At 40.2% G+C, this 18357-nt stretch overlaps 1 protein-coding gene across 2 annotated transcripts in view; it reads right to left on the bottom strand.

Moving 5' to 3' along the window:
* The window catches only part of SAMSN1 (SAM domain, SH3 domain and nuclear localization signals 1), an 88748-nt gene that overhangs the window by 34751 nt on the left and 35640 nt on the right, over positions 1-18357 (bottom strand). The window contains exon 1 of one of the 2 annotated variants that reach the window (XM_030579982.1): positions 5679-5786. The exons of the other annotated variant lie outside the window; for it this stretch is intronic. Coding sequence (XP_030435842.1) covers positions 5679-5735 — 57 coding nt within the window. The 5' untranslated portion in view covers positions 5736-5786. Of the gene's footprint in view, positions 1-5678; positions 5787-18357 lie in introns of those variants that run through there. 2 annotated transcript variants of the gene reach the window in all.

The raw sequence follows: 18357 nt of genomic DNA, 5'->3' as shown, positions 1-18357 counted from the left end.
CTCTAACCTTGTTCTAGGTTTTATAAAGCCTGAGGGAAACAGGAAATACCCCTCTGAAATGTCACCTGCAATCTTCTGTATACACGTTTATGTATTTGGTTATTTGTAGAATACTTTTTACATGAGCCTCTTTTGATAAGACCCACTGTAAGCCAAATCCTTAAAATTACATCCCAGATGTCCTCTCTTTCTGGTTACTTTACAGAGTTCAAATGTATTTTGACAAACAGTCTTTCCACAACAGGCAACACAGTAAAGACCTTTAATGACAGAACTGTGTGTCCCTTTTGCCTGTGAGCATAAATTTGAATAGCAGTTAGTATTTCTCATCAGTTCATCACCCCTCATCACTGTTAGATGTAATGCAAATGAAAATGAATACCACTTCAGTCATGGTTGTGAAAATTAGCATCCGTGACACGAGCAGGGGCTCATTTATGCACTCGAAATTTTGAAAAAATATAAAAACTTGCTATTTCCACAACCGTATCAGGCTATACCTTTGAACCAACATTAAAAAACTGAACTTCTACTACTCAAGGATAAACCCTAGTTAATATTCATTAACTCTGAACAATCTCTACACTGCAGACCTTAGTCTACAGAAGTTCTAGTTATGACTTGAATTATTCTGGGCGCTAAGGCTTATTGCACCTTTATTTTGTGTTTTCTTTTCTCTCATCAGTATTCCCCTTACGGAATGCTGCTCAAACCCCCATAGGAGAAAAAGCAGCACTGGGAAGCTTGCTTAACATCTGCCCACACTACAGGCATGATCCAGCAAACACTTATGCAAATGAATATTTCACCTTCTAAGGGACTAGTCATGTGAGAAATGAGTCCACTCCTGTGGGCAAACTTATTTATGTAAGTGTTTGCAGCATTACTCTCTACGTCAAGAACACATATAAAGGGTAAAATCCTGGTCCTACTGAAATCTCTGGCATCGACTACACCAGAGCCGGGATTTCAAGAAAAATGTATAAGGGGGGAAACTATTGGTGTGATATAGTGCTAGAGTACAACAGCTTTACAGTAAAATATTTTAGTTCAGATCAGATTGGCCATGTTATTTCATATGTACCTTTCGAGCTCTGAAAATTAATATCAGTGTATCCTGCAAACAAGCTCACAGGGACTTTATTAAGCAGTTTGAACAAATGTTGAGACAAACAGGGAAAATATATTCTTCATGATTCTGTGTGGTCTCACACCTTGTGTAGGTGGAGGTTCAAGTACCACATAGGTGAAGCATATTTGAAAACAGAATGAAACAACAAAATGTCTTCAAGCTTTAACATAAAGCTAGAGCAGCTGTAATCCTAAATAAATATATCAGACAAAACTTGCTTCAACCAAGTCCAAAGGAAAGGGTATAAGGTAAGGCTCACTTCAGACTGGAGAGGAAGAAAGAGGAATCCCTTCATTCTCTACCTAGCTGTATACATTTCAGAGGCAGAGATGGACCAGTTATGGTCCACAGTTCTGTGCACTTTACAAGCTATTTTACTGTACAGAATACACACACTATCTTCCCCTTGTGCTGTCATGCACACTTGGGCAAAGCAAGTACAGAGTGGATGTAAAACACTGCCTAATAACAATGCTAGCATTTTACACTCACGTTGCATACGTTTGTGAGACTGCACATGGTGCATGGCATTGGAATGTCAGGTCCTGTAGAAGCATTCTGATGAAATTATCCTTCCTTCCCCTGCACCAGGATAGCAAACACAGCTGACGTCTGACCAGTTGCACGTGAATAGCCCCTTGGCTAGGTTTGGCAGAGAGTGGGTCTGTGCGTGGGGAGGGGTGGGAATCAAAATCATGATTCTAAATGACTGAAAGATCACTTCAGAGCACATACAGTTGGTGCCTACTAAGATTATAGCAAAAAGTTTGAAGGAAGTGATCAAAACCCCACTGAGGTCAGTGGAAAGACTCCTGTTGACTTCAGGGTCCAGACTCTAAATAAAGCCCTTTGTGATAGCACGCTCATTCTCCCTGTCTGGGGACAGGCACAGGGGTTGCTGGTGGAAAAGTTTACATAAACCTGTAACTGTGTCACTAAAACACACTCTGTAAAGAGCATCCACTCACCTCCCCATTAGCTGCCCTAAAAATAACTTCTTTGGTGGCAGTAGCTGAAACTCGTGTGGAGAGGAGACAGAGCTGTCTCTACAACTAGCCCATGAAGCTCACTCTCAGAGAGATCACTTTGACCACAGAGCTCAGATCTTTCAAAGCTAAATGCAAACCACCATTTTTCTTTGCCGTAACCTGCCCACAATGTGACATTTTAGAACAGCAGCAACACAAAATAAACAAAGTCCAGTCCCCACTGACTAGAGGGAGGCGGGGAGAGGGAGTAGCGAGAGAAATGTATCTTGGTAGATGCACTTATAATTATGGACTCAGATACCATAGTGATAGGAAGTCATGTAAGAACCTAGACAGAAAGAAATTAGATATGTATGGGCATGAAAAAAAATATAATGAACCTCACAACTGTAGGATCCTTCTACATTCTGTTCTGTATTCTGCAATATTCTGAAATTTTCTAAGCTTTCAGTTTTTAAAGCAGAAAATATCAAGTTTCTGGGCCAGATCCTCAGCTAATGTATAATGGTGTAGATCCAGGAAAGTAAATGCAGCTATACTGATATGCATTAGCTGAGGATCTGGCCTTTCCTCTTACTTCTTTAGAGATCACCATCACAATGTAACCTGATATTCTATTACACTACTACATAGACTTGCAGAAAACTGTCACAGAACGCAGAAGAGGTTTTCCTTAAACTTTCAAAGAAAACATTCAGCTTTGGGATGAGACCAGATACGAGACGTGACATGACTGTTCATTCACGTTACATAGAATATATATACTGGGTGTATTATGTAAACACACACACACACACACACACACACACACACACACACACACAGCTTGCATTTGACTTAGGGAAAGTAGTTCATGTTGCTTCAGTACTACAGGCATCCCCTCTATATAACCCAGAAAATAGCAACCCTAAAAGTAGTTTTTCATAGTGAACACTTATCCACACACACACACAACCTGATGTACATCTCACTACAGGTTGGGGGCCAGCTGCCAGAATCTCTATGGAGCACTTGCTTGGCCAACCACCTCTATTAGCCAAGCATAGGGGCAGCTGACTGTTTAGAGAAGGCTTTCCACCTCCATCCTCACATGATTTCTCTTCACCAATCTAAGTCTATACCATATATTAAACATTCTTTATGGACCACACATGCATGATACATTGAAATAAAAATTTGAAAAGGGAATAGTGATGGAAATTTTGTAAATTAATGTGCAAAAGTAAAACAATGACAAATGTGACTGGCTGTAATGTGCATAAATGGACATAGACTGCTGACTGGGTAAAGCATGGTAACCAGGAAGATATCTAGGGAAATCCATTATGAAATTTTGTAAATGTTGTCATAAGCCATTGACTTGTGTCGTGTACATTTCCCAACCGCTCACTGAATAAATTAGGTAACTATCTTGCTTAGAGAGAACAAGTTACAAAATGCAGTATGACAAACAATGGTCTAGAGTTAGTTTGTTCTTTTTCCATTCTTAATACTATGATCCTCAGATGCTCAGCAAAATGCTTCCATTGAGAGACATTCACACAATGGGGCCTAATTCTTCTGAAGTTCTAGAACTACATAGTATCACAGAAGAGGTGATATGTGTGAACAGTATGATTATACAAGGTGTTACTGAGTTTCTGATATAAATGATAATGTAAAATTCATTTGATTTGGCAAATAAAATGAAAATAAATGTATGGACTCTTCATTCTCATTAAAGTGATGTAAGTCTACAACTCCTTGTTTGCTTGTTCACTGTTTATTTATTTGTATAGCAACACAGATGTTCATGGAACTCTTTAGCAGAACAGGTCAACTGAAACAGAGAACATGGGTATCCATTTAATATATTATTATATTTATATTGATCACTAAGAGCCTTTGTTCAGTGGTCACCTATCCACATTTTAATTTGGACTGGATTCTGCCATCCTTTGCCATGTGGAATCCATGAGTAACTCCAATGAAATCAATGGGACTATTTGTTCAGAAAGTTACCATTCTACAGAAGTGAAGGGGGTCGTGTTTGGCCCTTAATGAATATATCTGAGAAGAAAACCAAAACCATCCATAAATGAGAAGGAGCTGATTCTCTTATGCTCATTTCTTATTTTAAGTCATGTGCCATTTATTTAAAACTAGCTGTTCATTACTTTAATTCACTGCCTATAAAATGCATCACAATAATTTAACAGCATAAAACATATAACCATAAAAACAAAATGTGAATCAGGAAGGGCTTGATCCAGAGATCATTGAAATCCATGGAAAGACTCTCCTTTACCAAAATGGACCATAAATCAGACCGTAGAAAGGGGGGTGTCTCACAGGAAGGGCAACAATGAATAAAACAGAATTTTTTTCTGATGTGCAAGTGTCTTCAATGATCTTTTAGGACTGAGTGTTACAAGCTGAGGCATATTCCCATGCCATGGGGAGTTAGTTCTACATGCTAGCAGGCACCCTACTGAGAGCAGTGAGATGTTGGCCTGGGCTTGTAGTAGGGTGACGAGATGTCCCAATTTTATAGGGACAGTCCTGATATTTTGGGCTGTCTTATATAGGCGCCTATTACCCACCATCTCCGGCCTGATTTTTCACACTTGCTATCTGGTCACCCTGGCTCGCAGAAGCCCTTTGCTAAAATTCTGGCACTACCAAATTGAAGTAAAAGGTAGATATTTCAGATTTTGTCTCATGTTTCACATCTGCTAGTGGTACTTTCCTGAGACCCTGGAGTAAGTTATTTCTGAAGACATTTGATTTTTTACTTTGGGAAGGGCCAGGGTGCACCCAATGACAGGAATTGAAGCTCAGTTCCTAGCTCAGGACATTCCCATACACCCTACAAGTGCCTTTAATCTCCCTCCTCAAACTTCAGATTGCAGAAGTTGAACAATGTCATATACTATCATTGATTTAGCATATTTTTTCAGGCTGAAAGTATAAACATTTCCAGCAAAGTGCAGCCGACTAAAAGATTGTTTGCCAAATGCTGTCTCCTTCTTTAGTATTATGAAACAGCAATTGTGTTTAAATGGGAAAAAAATAATACATCTGCTAATCCTCCACCCCTCCTCACTGTTGGCACATACTTTCCTGCTACATCCCTCGTTTATTATGGGCTGAAGAGGAGACTCATGTGGGAGCTATTGTCAAAACAGCAGCAACACATCAGTAGGCAAACAACACTAAGCAAACACTAGCAGGACTCTTCTGAGCAGACACCTCCAAATTTTTCTTTGTCCCTTTACATTGTGAATGACAGTTCCATAATGAAGATTCCGTAAACTGAAGACACTAAACTTAATATATACAAACTGAGCCAGGAGATTATAGTAATGAAGCACAGATCAGTGTATTAGGAGTTCCTGAGGCACTATCAGTGTTATTTAACACCAGATTTTCCTGTTCAACCTTTTCATAGATGCTACAAAGCGTGCACATTGGACATGATTTTTTTAAGTGAATGACTGATGCTCAACCCTTTCAAGCACCAAAAAATACCTGCTCTGCAAACTAAGTATCTCTTTTATTATATAACATTCTCTTACCTTTGGTTTTTGACATTTCTCCTTATCCGACACATTGGAAGTTTTTCTCTTCAACATTTTAAAATTTAGATTTATCCAGATTAGGAGCGGTTGTCTGACTTTACCCAAACTAAATGCAAGAGTGCAGGATATACAGAATACATATCAGATGAATGTTACTTCCTCATTCTAGTCAGGATGTGACTTCACTCCTTTTTAGACTTGTGGGGTGGGGAGGAGTATGGGGGAGGGGGAAAGAAACACCAACCATCAAGGCAGCACCAGCCAAAGGAATGAATACAAGCCTGGGAACCAAGAACTCCTGAGTTCTCTTCCAACCACTATCACCATTAGATTTTAATAATAATGGAGAGCCTGCCTCTCCCAGTCTTCCTACCCATCCTTGTGGCATTGCTGCTTGTATCATTCCTATACAAGCAGACCCAGAGTAGAGTGGGAGTCACTGCTGCTCTGAAGCTGAGGTGACATTTTTCCCCAACAGATTTGAAAAGCAACATGATGTGTGGCCCAGCTGTTCCCCTAGCTCCCCCATTCCCTCTTGGCCATGTGGAACTGGTTGCCATGTCAGCGGCTGCAGAGAGAAGAGAAGCAGCTACATGGGGGTTTGGAGGGAAGGAAGAGGAGAAATCCCCACAGCTACCTTTGCCTTTTGCGCGGGGAAACCTCTCAAACCTTTCTCCACAGGATTTGGACTTCCTAAGGCAGCACTTTCAAGTCTCTTGTTCAGAAACACCATCACAGACACTATGAGGAAAGGAAGAGATGGGACAAGCAAATCTGACAACAGACTAAAAGAAAGAAAATAAAAAATTCAGGAGAGAGTGACATGGGGGATGGGAACCAGTGGCCCCTTTTTAAGCCCTTTAAAGTCAGCTAAGATGCTTAAAGAAGAAAAGAACCACAGGGTATCCAAACTAACATCTTATTTTATGTTTTCATTTTAACATAATTTACCAAGGAGACAATAAGGCAGCAATATCTCGGGGATAGCTGACTGGACTGCGAATCGCTGCCCAACAAAACTTGAACCCATGCAAAACTCTGCTGACTTCCCGTTGAAAGTTGTAAAAGAATCCAGCAGTTCTGAACAAAAACCTTGTTTGGGCCACCCATATCTTCAACAAAAACTCAACATGAAGCTTTTTGGTATATATGGATACGCATGGATTTTTTGAAACTTAATTGTAGAGCTGGTCAAAAAACAATGGAATTTTTATTAAAATTTAGTTAAAATGTTGATAATGAAATTTGTCAAAATTACAAATTTTGAACATTCTCAACTAGCCCTTTCTAATTACTTGGTTGGGTTTTATTTTAATAACACTGGAGATAGCTGGTCATATCAGACATCTTCTGGGTCAAATAAAACCTCACAAATATTTCGAATCCGTAAGCAATGCAGAGAGCTTAAAAAAAGACATGGCTTTGTTCTTATTTGTTATCCTTTTACAGATGGGTTTGAATGAACCTGAAACTTAAAACAAATTAAAAGGCAAGAAACCATGTAAACTGAAACCAAGGAGAACGTTTGTTAAAACCCAGCAAGAGATGCACAGCTTTCATATAAAGGGCTGCCTTTCTCTTATTCCTGTAAAAGCACTTCTAATGTTTCTGATGCATGAATGAGGAGAGGAATTAATAAGGGTGGTTATTATATTTGCTCAAATGTCCTCTTTTTTACTGTTTTACAATCAATGTAAGACAGCTCTGATTTCAATTTTCAGATGAGTTACCATTTAATTTTGTTATACCAACTACTGTGTCTACATATGCACATTTTAGGAGGCAATGTTAAGTTTGGGTGGCTGGTATGTTGGATAGGTTGATAACATATGGTGAAAGATTCTAGCGAAATGGGCAAACTAAATGGGTGGCTGAAGTGTTCCTTTCCAGGCAGGTTTTCTTAACAAGGTATAGAATTTCTTTGAAGACAATGCAATGTCACTCTTGGGTGTTAGCTGGACTCCAATGAAATGTGTTCAAGCTTAACAAAATACTTTTGTTTACAAGTTTTAAATTCAGAGTTGCACCCACTTAAAAGATAGGGGATAAATTCAGTGCTGGTTTGTTTTGTGTCAACAATAAAAAATTCTAAGGGATAAATTTCCCATCCTCATACATCTGATAACAACACCCCAAAAGTCCATTTAGATTTAACCATATTACCATAAGTATTGAATTTACCCTGGTAATTCAGTAATTACATAATTACATGTTTGTAGTAATTAAACCTATTTTTCTTTATAAATGTATTATTGCATTGCATTTCTCTTTAATCTTTTAAACTGTATGCAAACTTTAGGAGGAAATCACACTGCATTGATCATTAGAATGCAATTCTGTCCATTGTTAAAATCTTCAGGATGAATAAATGGGAACTTGTCTAAACAATAATATGAGCTTCCTTTTTATAGCATATTGCTTGTTAAACCGGAAGAAAGAAGGCATTTCACGAAATATAGTACCCACTCAAATCTATTTCTTCTCCTCATTCACAGACCAGAAAAATGATAACAGCGTGAAGGCTGACCTGATTATCTTCTTGACCATGAAAGGTTGATACACATGCTAGTTTTAGAAACTGCCAAAGGAGGAAGAAAATCAAGCAAAGGTAACATTAAATGCACTTAATTTAGTAAACCAGTACATTTAAAAGAGGTTCCGTTTGAAATTAAAAACAACAGGTGGGGAAATAATAGCATACTTCATGATTTATAGCAGTGGTCCTCAAACTTTTGTATTGGTGTCCCCTTTCACACAACAAGCCTCTGTGTGCGACCCCCCTTACAAATTAAAAACACTTTTTATATATTTAACACCATTGTAAATGCTGGAAGCAAAGTGGGGTTTTGAGTGGAGGCTGACAGCTCATGACCCCCCATGTAATAACCTTGCAACCCCTTGAGGGGTCCCCACCCCCAGTTTGAGAACCCCTGATTTATAGCCTTTTAATTTCAAACATGTGTTGAAAGGAAGGGTGGCTGTCCCAAACATTATTCTCAAACCTATGTTATAGATATGATTAGAAGAGTTGAAAATCCTGTCTACTCAATGATACATTAAGAAATGTCTTATCCCATACAAAATATAAGATGACTTGTGAAGCAGTATAGTGAATTCAATAGGAGCTGTGACTACTCAGCCTCTTTAAAAAATCAAGCCCTTAATATCTCAGATTAGGCATCCAAAATAAGTGGACACATTTGAAAATGTTGGTGTTTCTATGCAGTCTATTGACTGACTTACCTCGTCTTAACAACAAGAAGCAGTGAGAAAGCAGCTATTTCACTTGCTTAAATCACAGTCAGAATAGAGTGCCACTCTGTTGCACTCACACTATGCAAAACCCCATGAAGAGATTTCTGGTCTCAGTGGAGATGGCTGAAATGCCATTAATTTCATCCTTTGTCAGTGGAGTGACATTGGCATGTAACATGGTAGAGAAAACACCCAAATCCTCTACTGAATCTCAGGTCAGGGGCCCAATGCAAATAGTAGGTGCTACCCAGGAGAGCAGGACGAACACTGATTCCTGACCCAGGGAGCACTGCCTTGGCATGCTCCCAACCTCTGCTAGCCTAAGTGGGGAGCGAAGTATCAAGATTCTATGTCAAACTTCAACCCCACATGGTAGCCCCATGCACTAGCTGGCCAGGTCAGCCACTCTTATGCAACATCAGTTTAGAATCAACACCAGTTAAATAAAAGATATTCTATAGACTATGATGAGGGAATGATTCTCAAAGAGAACAGATACAGGATGTTCCACAGATACCTTTATTTACAGCTTTGAACTGCAAAGAGCAGATTTTTCTCTCTTTTTTTCCTGTTTCTTTGAATCTATGCCTTCCTGCTGGGAAAACTCCAGGTTAATGAGATGTGGGTTTGTGTTTTGAAGTGTATAGCCACAGGCTGATCCAACTTCCCAGTAATGATTCCACACTTGCAATTTCTGAAAGATTAATGTACGTCACTGGTGGTTTTCCTGTGTGATTATTTGTAATCAGATCACTGCTTCGTGGGTGTGCAACAGATAACAAATCAATCTGCTTGGGGGGTTCTGGTGTGGCTTTAGGTAAACATAGGTACAGCAGAGACCTGCTAAGTATATATGTACTTTTAATAGCTAGAGTGAAAATGTTCATGTCTAGGACATCTCAGTAGATTACATTAGTGAATTCTGGGATTATTAATCAACTACAGGAATTTTTCATATAGGTAAATTGCATGATTATACAAGAGTTGGTTTATAATTATACAAGCTATTGCATAGGTTGTCAGAAATGTCTTTACAAATATATTGAAAGAATGAGGACCCAAGGCACTGATACACTGCTCAGTAGTATACTCAGTAGGAAAGCCACAGAACAACGATAATATTTTAAATAGAAGTAAAAACATTCAGATACTCGCTGCTAATCTAATACACAAGAGATAGCAGGTTTCATTCTGTAGCTTGAAAAGCAGCTTAATGCACAAGCACTAGCAGTGCAGTTGGGGATTTTTCAAGGTACCTACAGCATGTTGCCTGCCTGCCTATCTCTGATTAAAATCAAGATCAACAAAAAGTAAATTCTGATTACCTCTAATGCACAGCCTGCTGTCAGGAAACTCTTTGTAGTTTGAGCCATCTTTTACCAGTAAACATCTCATGCTGAATTTCTGCAGTCATGTCAGAATGTTAAGTTGCCAGACTGTCACATCATTAGAACTGCTGTTTAAATGCTAACATGAAAAAAAATAAATGGAGTAAACACTCCGTAATCTCTTGCAGAGCTTTAATGGCATTTGGCCTAGATCGAAGATGGTATTTTTTCTTTCCCCTCACATGCAGTTTCAGGTCAGTGAAATTCAAAATTTGGACAGTCACTTTCGAATCATGTTAACATGTGGACCCAGTTAGCTTCATCAAGAGTATAATAGGGGGCAGAATGTCTCTTTCGGCCAGGGGAAATTGGGGAGCAAACATAGAGGTCCTGAAGGGAAACCTTAGGGATAGCCAAACTCAAAGAAAACATTTAGGCTGAGGTTTATGGTTTATTATTGTTTTTGAGTGAAATCCCTTAAAGAGATGAGTTAGGACACTAACTCAGAATGTTCTCTCTATGTATAAATATCTTCTGTCTGTGTGTTCCATTCTATGCATCCGAAGAAATGAGCTATAGCTCATGAAAGCTCATGCTGAAATAAATGTTAGTCTCTAAGATGCCACAAGTACTCCTGTTCTTTTAACTCAAAATGTGTGTGTGTTCTGTTGAGTAAGGGATAGTGATGCAGGCTAGTAACACAGACTGCCTCTCTCCTGCCTCCCCAACAATCAATCCGGGGATTTCATTTTTGGTGCCAATTTCTCTTGATGTGTCCAGATTCCTCTTCCTGTTGCTTAATGCTTACTCACCCCACCCCAGCCCTAAACCCTTCCCTTGTTGCACCCATTCTGTGGCTCTGCCCCTGCACACCTGTTCCCACACTCCCTCCTGTGTATCCCCTTCCTGCTTTTCCACTCTCCTATCCATCTCTCAGAGGCTGTCCTATGTCCCTCATCTTGCTGATGCCAGGGAAGAAGAGGGCAGAAAACAGGTTTGGAAATGACTTTTCCACATCTTTAGTGGCTGAACTAAGTGGGGCACAGCTGGAGCAGCTTTTGCAGCCTTGGTGTGAAGGGAGGAGGCAGATCTGCTGTTCCTTTCCTCCAGCCCTGTCTGGCTGGTAATCAGCTAAGTGTGGAAAACAAGTGCTTCAGAGACATAGTCAAGAAGAGTCATCTGCAAAGCAAGGTTCTTTCACTCAGGAAGCAGCAGGATGTCTTTAAGCCCGTGATCACATAGCAAATGTAAAGAATCACATTTTTATGAAGTAGCAAACCCTTATGGTTTTTTGTTTTTTACACCCCTCCCTCCCACCCCTTAGAAGAACAGTAGGGTTGCAAAGTCACGTATTCAAAAGTTGGGAAATGCCAGAATTAAAGTAGCTTGTGCAACCTTGATTTGATTCCCTGGTGTATATGTATTCATACAGTCTTGAAGTACCTGATCACATATTTTTTCCCACTGAACCCCTGCCTCATTGAGGGCACAGGGTGGACCTTCTCTGGGGATGAATCAGAGTCGTGCAGTGAAGGAAATGGTTGTTTGTAGGACCCCTGCCTCATTATGGTAGAAGCTGTATAGTCAATGAGGCAGGAAGCTTTAAAGTACTTATATGGCCCCACATCAGTGAAATATATGACTGTCTCAAAATGTATAATGTATTTATTCTCACAATACCCTGTGAGGAAGGGAAGTGTTGTTATATCCCAATTTTACAGATGGACAGTGGAGGTGACTTGAGAAGAGAAGAAGTGACTTGCCTGATCCATACAAGAATTTTGTGGCATAGCTGAGAATTGAGCCCAGGCCTTGCGGGTCCTAGGCTAGTACTCTAACCACTGGAAAACTGGTCTCATGGTTAAAGATTTGAATACTGCCATGAAGAACTGGATTCTCATCCTGTTTCTGCGAGAGTTCCTATGTGACGCTGGACAACTCACCTGAACCAAAGTCTTCAATGACGGTCACTAATTGTTTGTTCCTTAACTTCTGGGTTTAATTTGCAAAAGTGCTGAGCATTTCCAGCTGCAACTGAAGTCAATAGGTGCTGTGCTTTGAACATAAAGTGCTATGTAATGCTAAGTACTCTGAAGAAAAATCCTCCCTAGGTGTCTCAAATTGGTCACCCAAAATTAGTGGATACTGTTGACCTTTTCCACCTGCACAGATCCAGTTGCAAGACTGGAGCCTTAAATTGCAAACATTTTGAGGCAAGGACTGTCTTGTGAGTTTGTAGAGTAGCTAGCATCATAGTTGGAACTAATGGGTATTACTTCAATATAAATGTGAAATATTCATTTTTCTAGAGGGTTTTCTCAGTATTTTATGTTCTATTGAGGATATTTTATAAAATGAAAAAAAATGCATTAAAAACCACTCCTGAAAATCTAAATATAAGAACCAATAAATGCTTTAAAACAAAGCAATAGCACATGATCTTAAATTATCTTAACCTTCTGCACTCGTGGGCTGTCATTACTTCTTGTTGTGTAAAACTGAACTTAATTTTAAGTAGAGCTGAACTAGAAGTTGCAACATTTTCTGATTAATTTGGTTCTCTTCTTCTCGTGAAATATATGCAATCAGATTATTTCCTCAACCTCAAAAGTATTCAGTGAATTTTTTCCACACGTTTATTTGATCAACTGTTCTCTGAATTTTAGCAGTTTGAGCTACCTTGATTAGTTATGATTGATCAACTTAATCACAGACTATTGCTTCTATTCTCACAGTGGATGACAGTGCAATTAAACTTCCAATGTGAATATTTGTGTATGCAAATCTGCAATTTGCTTTACATATGTATTAGAGAAAGCAAATTTGATAGTCCCTTTCCTGGCACTGTTTTTCAGTTGATATTTTTCTGTCCCTTTGTAAACCAAATGCAAAGCCAACAGCATTCAAGTTACATTAAGAAATTAAACAAAACGAGTTCACCCATCCCTACTAGGAATTAAATTTGTCTAGGCTTAGGAGGTTCTCAGAACAGCAACCCTTCTTTCACTAGAAGATCTTTATGCATATTAATTATACAATATCCATTAAACTGTTGCCCTTACACCAATGTTTCTGATGTTATATAATGTATATGGAGATATACCTATCTTATAGAACTGGAAGGGATCCTGAAAGGTCATTGAGTCCACACCCCTGCCTTCGGTAGCAGGACATATTGATTTTGCCCCAGGCCCCTAAGTAGCCCCCTCAAGGATTGGGCTCACAACCCTGGGTTTAGCAGGCCAATGCTCAAACCACTGAACTATCCCTCCAGCCCTTCTATGTTATCACGTTATCCTAGCATTGGAAGTCCTCTCTGAGCCTCTCACACCCTTGCTCAGCATTGATATCACGTGACTTCTCCTCCATTTCTACATTAGTTCTGCAGTTCTGTATTCACAATTAGTTCTGTATTCACAATACAATTTATGAAGCACCTATCCTAAACCATAAGTTTGAGGGCAAAATTTTAAAGCATAAAAATAAATCAGTCTAATAAAGAGAATAACTAGGATCCAATGGGACTTACAGACATGCTTACAGTTAAACATATGCTTCAATGTATGCCTGAATAAAGATGGACTTAAACACATACTTAAATGCTTTCCTGAATCAGGGGCAGAATCAGCACTTCATAGGCCTGAACCTTAAGATCCTGCATCACTTGACACTGACTGTAATAGGCCTCGCATAACATCAAGCCATAAGTGTAAAATTTACCCCTGTGCAGAGGGACAAGTTGCAGCAGTTAAGCCCTCTGTACAGAGGTGAACTGTATCGAAAGAGAAGGCTTCCATAGAGAGATACGCCTTAAACGGTGTGGGCTCATTGGTCAAAACTAGGAATTTAATGTGATAGCAAAGCATAACATCCAAGGATAGCTGTGTAGTTCTTCAGAAGAGCTGCTTCATTTTGCAAAATCAGAGGAGAGGTGATCTACCATAAAAAGATTGTTCTTCTGAAAAATCCCCCCAAAAGTCAGTAATAAAATACCAGATTGACAACAGAAAATGATCCAGGAAAAGGCAGCATTATAATAGCATATGTATGTAAAATACTAGCCAGACAACATTTAATTTTCTTTTGTGTATTCATTACTGCATCATTTTGACAATTCTAGAAGATGCCAAGGGGAAGTTGTACGTTCCATTGGCAGTACTTTGTCAGCAGCTGCACTTAGTTTAATTAAAATTTGACACTCAATCATGCTTCATGCAGCAGGTATCAGTCCTTCATCTTTTTTTTTTAATTGCAAATGTTCATAACATTCACAAAGGCCAACCACATGAAATGCTGAATTTCCACATTACATTCCCAACTATTATATTTCCCTTCAAATAGCTTCATGACTGCAATTCAGGAATCACTTCCCTTTCTTTCTGACTGTAGCTCAAGAGAACCAAGTAACTATGTCGGAAACAAAGCCAGTAGATCTGGTAACAGAGGCAAACAGGAAGTTTCCCTTACAACAAGCGGTCAGTGAAACAGTACAACTGACATTAGCAGTTTTATTTAAAAAAAAATACTTACTGTAAATACAATCTCTTAATTATAATTTTATTTTACCAGCACCAGCAATACAAAACTACCCAAGACACGGTCCTGGATTGTAAAAGAAATGGTCCAATCTCAGTCATTTGCACACATATCTGTCATTAAAATGAATGGATAATGTGTCTAACTCCCCTAGGTGGCTCTGAAAATCTCAGCAAGATATTTCAAAATACTCAAAACCATAAGATGAGATTCATCCTGGTGATGAGGGATGGGCACCATCTCTTCCACATCCCCTAAGTCCCACAGTGGGCTTGTGTGAGCAGCGTAACCACAGAGGGAGACGGGCCAATGCAAATGGAAATGTTGCAGCCTGGTCCTTAATGACTATGCAGAAAAGTGGCCAAAAATTACTGTACTGGTGCTGTAGAGGGGACTCAGCAGACATTCAAGCCCCAGAGGCTTAATAGTGTCTGCAGAGATGTGCTACAGTGTCACACCCTGGATCGTGGGGTGATTTGCACCCTCCCCATTACCCACTTAGTTGCTGGCACAGAGCCTAAGTACATTGGGCTGTGTGTGTTAAGCGGTGATTTGCACTCAATTTCTGTATTCTGTTGAAGCGAGTCAAAATGCATTTATAAACTTATAGCTACTATAACTTCTTAAACAAACAGACACAGATATGCAACAAAATCAAGGGCTGCAGATATCAAAGCTTTGGAAATGTTAAAGCTATGTGAAACTCAGTAGTTCCTGTTTGCTGGGTTCATGCAGATCTTTGGTTTCAACTCTTATGGGTTCACCTCAGACCTTATTTTCTGATTCAAGTTTAAAGGAACCCCGAACTCTAACCGAACCAGTCACAACTCCTGATTTTTCATCCCTTTAAGTATCCAAACACAAATCCCACACATTTCACAGGGAACTGACACCACATTTATGTATAAATCATCCCCATTCCCTCACAAGATTAGAACACCTTAACAACATTTCTGAGAGTCCTAGGATGTGTAGTAAGATGAGGCCCTGAGACATAAACCCTTGGTAACAGAGACCCAGTATGAGGCCTGAGCTGAAGTAATGGTCAAGACGTTGCTAACATAGATCAAAGTTAAGCTGTGAGCCAGAGGCAGGCCCTGCTCACAGAAGTTGGCAAGAGGAAGGCTGCTAAAAGAACATGTGCCAGGACAGCACCAGAACAGCCTGGTATGAATACATCCCACAGAGATAACAAGGAACAGGCAGACCCAGCCTAAAGACAGGGTCAAAAGGACAATATGATGGATAGACAATATAATGGATAGACTTGCTTGTTCGAACCAACCTGTACCAGGAGAAAGGCAGCACCCTAATGAGTAGAGGGGCTGTACCTCAATGCGTTCAGTGATGTGTAACCTGTTTGTACTGTGACAAAGTTCCTCCTCTACCTTGGTGGGTCCTGTGCTTATTGGCAGATTTGCTCACTTCAGTGATCTTCCCCCCAGTCTGGATCAACTCCTCCTGTGTCTGATCAGGAGTTGGGAGGTTTGGGGGGAACCCGGGCCTGCCTTCTACTCTGGGTTCCAGCCCAGGGTCCAGTGGATTGCAGCTGTCTATAGTATCCTCTGTAACAGCTGCATGACAGTTACAACTCCCTGGGCTACTTCCCCATGGCATCCTCCAAACACCTTCTTTATCCTCACCACAGGACCTTCCTCCTGGTGTCTGCTAACACTTGTATTCCTTAGTCCTCCAGCAGCACAGCCTCTTACTCTCAGCTCCTTGTGCCTCTTGCTCCCAGCTCCTCACATGCACTTCCTCTCCCCTAGCTCCCCCTCACCTGACTGGAGTGTGAGCTCCTTTTTAAACCCAGGTGCCCTGATTAGCCTGCCTTGATTGGCTGCAGGTGTTTTAATCAGCCTGTCTGCCTTAATTGGTTCTAGCAGGTTCCTGATTACTCTAGTGTGCAGCCCCTGCTCTGGTCACTCAGGGAACAGAAAACTACTCATCCAGTGACCAGTATATTTGCCCTCTACCAGACTCCTGTACCACACTGGCCTGGGTCTGTCTCAGTACCTGTATAAGAATGCATCCCTGAGCGGAAGTCTTTGTCTGGTTTAGGGGGCAGTGGCAAATCCCACCACTGACTGAGCCGGTCCATTGTCAGGGAGCACATACGTGCTAGCAGAACTGTAGACATCTGATCCAGGGAGCTAGAGACTGCGTGTTGTTTGACAATAAACCTGGCCAGGTGCCTTCGTACCTCATTAGAGTCTGTGGTCATTGGGCGGTTTGCTCAAGATCTGCTGTGCCAGCTATCTGCGCAGAGCTGGGACAGCACACAGAAAGAACACACATACATGCAGCTGACTGTTATCATCATTGAATAGAACAGAGCACCATGCCGGTGATGTCTGAAGACAGGATGTGTTTTGAGTTTGGAACAAAATCCAAAAACAGGCAAATTGTATGTGCCTTTGGATTGTGCAACAGATATTCTAGACATGTCCCCTGCTCCCATCAGATCACCATCACACTTTGCAGTCCAGGACATCATGAAGGCATTAGTCACTTAATTCTGTAGCTAGGACACAGGGCGAAAGGCTGGGTTGAAGGCATGAGGAGGGTGATCATGAGGAATGGGAGAGTTTAGGTAGGATTTTAGTGGGTTTGAATAAAAAACAATTATCATAATGAGCCTGTAGAGAGCCTTTAGTCGGGAATTAACAAAAACTAGTTAGAGGGACAGTGGGATAGTTTCCACCCACAAACAACCCAGTCAAATAAGCATGGCACAGAAATACAACACACATGCCTAACATCATCCTGACTGTTTTCTCTGTTGTAGCCCTGGCAACCACACTTTAGATTGTGTGTCTTTTAGATTGTAAACTGATTTGGGCAGAGACTGTGGGCCAGATTCCCAGATGGTATAAATCAGCATAGCTCCTATGAAACCACAGATTTACTCCTCATAGACTCATAGAATACCAGAGTTAGACGGGATCTCAAGAGGTCATCTATTCCAATCCCCTGCTCAAAGCAGGACCAATACCCAGAAAGATTTTGGCCCCAGATCTCTACATGATCCCCTCAAGGATTGAACTCACAACCCTGGGTTTAGCAGGCCAATGCTCAAACAACTAAAATCTGGCCCTTTTTCCTGTGTAGAGTTTAGCATATTTTGGGTGCTATTGTAATAAAAATAAGTAATAGCCACAGCTCAGAAATATTAGCTACTTCCTGAAATTGGGATAACTACAGTTATCATAATAATACCCAGCTCTTTAGTTATCCAATTTTAAAATGTATATTTCAGAAAAGATCTTCTTAGATTTCCCAATATGCCAGTTACATGCATGCCAATTAAGAATTCTAAATTTAATCTGGAATTCTTTTTGAAGTGACAGAAAGGCCTGTAGTCATCAAAAGGGATAAGATGTGTAAAAAAAAATCCAAACCAATTTGATGGCCCTATATCTTATGAAAATAGCACACCCAAAAAACTATAAAAAGCCCATAGTTCTGCTCAGCAGGAAACACTAACTTGTCTGCAATGATGTAGAAATATTTCTCTTAAATGTCCCCTGGGTTTGAGACAGTCAAAAAGCAGAACT

Source organism: Gopherus evgoodei, chromosome 1 (assembly GCF_007399415.2).
Source record: "Gopherus evgoodei ecotype Sinaloan lineage chromosome 1, rGopEvg1_v1.p, whole genome shotgun sequence".
NCBI lineage: Eukaryota > Metazoa > Chordata > Testudines > Testudinidae > Gopherus > Gopherus evgoodei.
Note: the sequence above shows the minus strand (reverse complement) of the source record. Positions and strands in the feature narration are given on the sequence as shown.